This window comes from Chlorella variabilis (assembly GCF_000147415.1).
Source record: "Chlorella variabilis unplaced genomic scaffold CHLNCscaffold_1, whole genome shotgun sequence".
Lineage (NCBI taxonomy): Eukaryota > Viridiplantae > Chlorophyta > Trebouxiophyceae > Chlorellales > Chlorellaceae > Chlorella > Chlorella variabilis.
In genome coordinates, this window is record NW_005435087.1 from 1884964 (window position 1) to 1891356 (window position 6393).

The window sequence follows — 6393 nt, forward strand, 5'->3', positions numbered from 1 at the left end:
TGGGTGGTAGGTGGGGGCCGGCAAAGGGCGCAGGGGAGGCAGGGGAGAGGTGTGGGCGCTCGAAGGCGGCAGCAGCGGCGGCACGTGCGCGTGAGCGGGCAGGGCAGAAGGGGATGGAGCGGGGCGAAGCGTGGAGCGCGTGGCCGCGCGCCGTCGCCGCCGCCCGCACAACCCACGCACGCGCACAGCACGCCGCATAACGCGCCGCACCCGGCGCCGCTGCGCCCGCACCCGCACCCACCGTGCGCAGATGCGTCCCACGTTTGTGTCCACGGGAAACTCCTTCTTGCCCAGGCACAGCAGCATGATGCAGCCCACGCTCTTGCGGCCCAGCCCTGCACGGCGGGCAGGCGGGAGGAGGCGGAGGGTGCGGCAGGTCAAGGGGGGGAGGGTTGAGGGCAGGCGGTGCGGGGCCTGAGGCAACACAGCAATGGCCATACGCAGCGGCACCACAGCAGCACCACGCCGTGCAGTCCCGCCCCACTTCACCGTTGATGTTCATCAGGTAATTGCGGGCTACCTCATCGGGAGCATCCCGCAACCACTCCAGAGACAGCAGCTGTGCGGGCGCCGCCTCCTCGCCGCCGCCCACGCCGCCGCCCCCTCCCGCCGCCGGTGCCACAGCAGCTGGCGGCCGCGCCGCCGCCGCCGCCCCCTCCCCCCGCTCCTCCTCATATGCCAGGGTGATGTGGCGGCGGCGCGGGCTGCCGCTGCCGTTGCCGCCGCCGCTGCCGCGGATGCCGTCCCACGCCGCCGTTGCCGCCACGCCCGCGCACGCCTCAAACGCGTCGCTGGCGGCCGCAGCGTCCAGCATGGCGTCCAGCACCGCGCCCACGCCCGCCTCAGCCTCCTTGTCAGCGGCACGCCGCTGCTTGCGCAGGCGGGCCAGGTTGTGGAGGCGGATCGAGTTGAGGAACTCGATGATCTGTACCGCCAGCCTGCGGTACAGATTGGTACGGGAAGCGCGGGTGTGCAGAGCAGGTGTGTGCAGCTCGGGCGCGTGGTACGGGTGATCATGCAATACAGGGGGAAGCACGAGCAGGGCGGCACGAATGGCCAGCCTCGCAGCACCTGTGCTGCATGCCACGGCACTTGATGGCGTCAGACAGCGCCTCGTGGCTGGAGGTGCGCACCGCCTCCCAGTCCACGCTGTCCTCGCACCCACCCCACCCGCCGTCGCCGCCATCCCCGCCGCCGCCGGCGTCGGCAGCGCCGCCCTGCGCCTGCCGGCGGCGGCGTGGCGGCGGGAAGCGGCTGGCCAGCTCCATGTAGGCTCGGCTGGACAGGTGGTCCGCCACATTCTAAGGGGTGAGGAGGGGCGGGGAGGAGGAGGGCGGGAGCAGGGCGGGTGGAGGGCAGGCGGGGGCAAACGAGCGCCTGCCGGAAAGGATGAGAGTGCGAGAGCGAGAGTGCGAGAGTGAGGGCGAGAGTGAGGGCGAGAGAGAGAGAAAGCAAGCAAGGCAAGGCAGGGCAAGGAGGCAGCAGCGCGGGAGGCACAGCACACCCCGAGCAGCAGCGGCGCCACCACAGGCCACAGAGCACCCACCCCCACCCCCCAGCAGCAGCGGCAGCAGCCACCCCCAGGCCCAGCGGCCATGCCTGCGTGAGGAAGACGCCCACCACAGAGTCCAGCACGCTGCCGCCCCAGTTGAAGGTGAGGCGGCGGTCGCCCAGCACGCCCCTGCGCGCAGCGCGCACAGCGGGGCGGGCGGTTTGGCGCGGTGGATGGCGAGGGGCCGCATGCCGCCAGCGCAGAACAGCGCCACACGCAGCCAGCCCGCGCAGGCCGCCCCCTCCCGCCTCCTGACGCATGCATGCACGCGCATCCCTCCCTTTCTCTCATTCTCTGACACACATACACACGCACACACGCACACACACACAGACACACAGACACAGACACACACACACACACACACACACACACACACACACACACACACACACACACACACACACACACACACACACGCGCACCTCATGACGTGCTGGAAGGCTGCCACCCTGCGCGTCCACAGCAGCGCCTCGTTGGCGCCGTACAGAATCATGGTGAGCTGGCCCTCGCGCATGATGCGGGCGCGCTTCCCTGCAGGGAGTGGGCGGGGGTGGGGAGAGGGAGAAGGCGGAGAGAGGCCGGGGTGGAGGGGCGCGGGAAAGAAGAGGGCCGGCGGGTGCGGGCGCTGAGCGCGGCGGCAAGCGAGAGGGGTGCAGGCAGCGGGGCAGCGGTGTGGGCAGCAGCTGGTGGGCAGGTGGTGGGCAGGTGGTGGTGGGCAGGTGGGGCGCAGCTGGTGGCCAAGGCAGGAGCCGGAACAGTGCAGGCGACGCGCCAGCATGGCGCAGCACTCACTCCGGGGCGCCCTCCAGCCGCGCTGCACGTCGTCGGCCCCGCCGCCCTCGCCGCGCCCCGCGGGCAGCGGCATGGGCGGCGGCGGCGCGCTGCCCGGCGCCGCCAGCCCGGCCAGCACGGCGGGCAGGCCGGCGTGGCCCAGCGTGGCGGGCAGCACGTCGGCTGCAGACCAGAGGGGAAGCTGGAAGAGGGTGGGCGGGCCTGCCGCCGGCTGGTGGCTGCTGCTGCCCGGTGCGCCGCCCGCGCCCGCGCCAGCGCTGTAAAGAGGGCCCAGCGGGTGAGCAGCCCCGGGTGCAGAGGGGGTCCAGGGCGGCGAGGCCTGGGGGAGGACTTGGAGGGCGATGGGCGGGGCCTGGAGGCCGGCGCTGCCGGGAGCGCCCCAGGTGCCAAGGGTGCCGCCGCCGCCGCTGCTGCCGCCGGCTGACCAGTACGGGATGAGCAGGGCGGGCAGCGAGGGCCCCTGGTGACCGGCGCCGCCAGCAGAGCCGCTTGCATCCTGCTGCCCCGGCTGGAAGGCGCTCGCCGGGCGCTGCTGTGCAGGCGTGATGGGGCTGAGAAGACCGCTCGCGGCGCCGGCCAACGGGGCTGCCGCCGACGCAGCGGCGCCGCCGCTCGACCATGCCGGCGTGATCAGGCTGGCCGGTGCAGCTTCAGGCTGTGGCTGCGGCGACGCAAAGGGCTGCGGCTGCCTGGCGCTGCCGAGGGGGGTGCCGCCAGGCTGGTTGTGAGCGGCCGCCGTCTGCGTGGCGGCCCGCACAGCGGCGAGCACGTGGAGCAGTGCCGCTTGCCGGGCGGCCTCCGCGTCGGCTGGGACCGCCGCATTCTGCCCCTGCGCCACGCTCTGCTGGGCAGAAGGGCCTCCGGCATGGCCATGCTGCATTGCAGATGCGAAGTGATCGGCAGCGTGGTCGTCACGGGGTGCCGCTACCTAATGCTGCATACAGTTGATGAATCGGTAGGATATCTCGGTGCCGCCAGGGTTGTGTGCAGTAGCGAGACGTCCGTCGCGACGCCTGCTGCAGGCAGCCACCGTATCGGGGAATACAAATCGGGCGATCTGTGATTTGTCCATCCACACTGGGAGCGCTGCAAGCACGCCAACGGGCCAACAGAGCCCTGCTCCCGTGGCGCTCGTGACCGAATGGCTGGAGAAGCGCAACTGGCCGCTCCAGGGATGCACAGAAAGGCAGTAGGATCGATGGAGACGCCTGGCTAGCTGCGCCATACGCAGCCGGCGGGGGCCTGGCGTCGGGCGGCGACGGGCGGGAGGCGGCAACAACACAACAAGGGCTGCATGCAGCTCAGCCGATTGCACAGAAACAGTGGGAGATCGCCGTCAGATACATCCACCCATCATTTGGAAATGGGACGGTTGGGATGCCTCTGATGCTAGGCCAGCGCGGTTAATCGCGGCGCTCGGCGCCCGCGGTTGGCGGCGGCAGACGGGCGGGCGGGAGGCAGCACCAACGGTGGGTTCCAGGAAGTCAACGTGCTGGCTGGCTGCACTCACGGCATACTTCTTGTGCAGCATAGATAGTTTTTGCAAAAGCCATGGATTTCCAGCATTGGACTTGCCCTGCGCTGCCGCCGCCGCCTGCTGCTCGAGCACTGGGCTGTCGCCGCCTTGCTTGGCACACCAGCCCTCCTCTGCTGGGCCGGTTGCCTGCCGTGTCATGCCCTCGTTCCTCATGACACCCTCGCCTAGTGTTTGACCGCCATTTTAGAAAGAAAGCCTCCGAGCTACTGAAGTTGCCCTCGTTCGCAGTCCAGCCTCTCTCTATCAGCAGGAGCCCCTGCCCTGCTGTCCACAGGACGATAGGGCTTGGCTGGAGGCCGCTGGGATGGCTCCCAAGCGGAAGCAGCTCGAGGGCGAGGCGGAGGAGCAGAATGAGCAGCTCAGGGGCAACCAGGCGAGCGAGGTGGTGCTGGTGGGGGGCATGTCCTGCTCCACAGCTGCCCTGCGCGCCATCCGCAAGCCCTTCAAGGTGCGCCCGCGGCGGCGGCGACGGCGGCCGCCGCGCATGGTCTGCAACCGGCCTGCCGCCTGTGCCAGCACGTGACGCTGGGTGCTGGGCAGCTTTGCGCCAAACCTGCGCCCATGCTTGGATCCAAGGTTGACTTGCCACCCGCACGCCCGCCGCCCTGTAAGCCCCACCCCGCCGCCCCCTGCCACAGCCTCCCATGCCCTCCCGCCCCGACGCCAACGGACGCAACGTCAAGGTGGGCATCGACTTCAGCCGCCTGGCGCTGCTGGGACCGGGCGGGTTGCTGCAGCAGGTGACGCGGGAGGTCAAGATCGGGCGGCGGCTGGGCGAGGGGCTGGCAGACGACACAGAGGCGCCGGATGTGGTGCTGTTTGACCCGGGAGAGTACCCAGGCAAGGGCCAGAGGAGAGAAAGAAAGGCTGCCGCTCTGCAGAAGCGCTCCAGGGCCCGCGCTGCGCCAGCGGGGAGCACGCAGCGGGCCGGGCAGGTCCTTGCACACGTGGAGGGCCTCGCCCATCGCTGGCGCCTGCGCCGGCCTCCCCTGGACTGACCGCCTCCCGCCATGCCCGCGCCGTGCCCGCGCCCGCAGACCTGCCGCCGCCGGGCGAGGGGCAGCCGGCGTACACGCGGGTGCTGGTGGACAAGTTCATCGCCGGCAAGCTGCGCCCGCACCAAGTGGAGGGGGTGAGGCCCGCGCCCTGGGAGCGAGGCCCACCTGCCGGCCCTGCAGGGCGGGTGCCCCCGTGCGCATGTGCCACAGCGGCTCTGGGACTCTGGGGACTCGCAGCGCCCGTCCTACCGGGCATGCCAGCCAGCCAGCCAGCCAGCAGCGGCATTGTCGGCGCAGCCTGTCCCAGGCATGCGCCTGTGGCCGGAGGTGCTGCCGCCAGGCGCGCCGCCGCCGCCTCCACTCTTGTGCAGGTGCAGTTCATGTTCAAGTGCCTGGCTGGGCTGAAGGACCCGGCGTTTCGCGGGTGCATCCAGGTGGGGGCGCCAGGCAGGCAGGCATCATTCTGCAGGCGGGCGGCCTTGCTGAGCTGGCGGCTGGCTCGAGGCGGCGTGGCGTGCGCGCTGCCGCTGCCCGCCTAGCCGTCCCGCCATACCCTTCCGTCGGCCCATGGAAGCCCCGGCCCAGCTGTCGCCACCTGTCGCCACCTGGCATGCCCGCCGCCGCCGCCTGCTGCCCCTGCCCTGCAGTCTGACAGCATGGGCCTGGGCAAGACCTTCCAGAGCATCTGCGTCATGTGGGTGCTGCTCACCACGGGGCTGCAGGGGCGCCCCACCTGCAGCCGCGCCCTGGTCATCACCCCTACGTCCCTGGTGGCCAACTGGGGTGCGTGGTAGGCTGGCTGGCTAGCGGGGGCTGGGTGTCACAGCGTGGCAGGCTGGCTGCTGGCCGGAAGGTGCTGGCGCTGCAGGCGGCCGCAAGGAGGGACCTGCGAGCGGCTGCAGGCGGCTGCAGGGAATGTCATGTTGGGCGCAGCTGCCGCCACAGCTGCGCGAGAGCAGCCCAGCGAGGGCACCCCTGCCGTGCCCTGCAGGGCGGGAGGTGGACAAGTGGGTGGGCGGCCGCATCAAAGCCACGGTGATTGAGGATGCGGCGCAGCTCAAGGTGCGACGGGCAGCCCAGGGCGCAGGCCAACCGCAGCCGCAGCCCCAGCAGTGCCGCCGCAGCTTTCCAGCGTCTGCACGTGCATGCATCTGACTCGCCCGGGCTCTGCTGTCCTCCCACCTTTCACACACACACACACTCACCAACACACCCCCATGCACCCTCATGCACAAAACCACCACCACCCTCTCGTCCCCGGCTGCGCCACCCGCAGAAGGAGCTGGCACGGCTGGCGGCGTACGCGCCCGCTGGGCGCCAGTCCGCCGCCGTCTGCATCATGTCGTACGACGTCTTCCGCCTCAACCAGGCAGCGGTGGCGGCCAAGAGGTTCGAGCTGGTGGTGTGCGACGAGGCGCACCGCCTCAAGGTGCGGTGCGGTGCGGTGCGGTGAGGTGTGGTGTGGTGTGGTGCGGTGTGTGTGCCTGTGGTGGGTGGGGGGGCGGGGGTGT

At 71.0% G+C, this 6393-nt stretch overlaps 1 protein-coding gene across 1 annotated transcript; it reads right to left on the reverse strand.

Moving 5' to 3' along the window:
* Positions 1-234: 234 nt before the first annotated feature.
* Positions 235-556, reverse strand: CHLNCDRAFT_14787 (hypothetical protein; the record flags this gene model as incomplete). The annotated part of the gene is made up of 2 exons (XM_005852127.1): positions 235-335; positions 490-556. Coding segments are annotated over 2 exons (168 nt in total), but the record flags the coding sequence as incomplete, so codon positions are not given.
* Between the last annotated feature and the right edge of the window lie 5837 nt (positions 557-6393).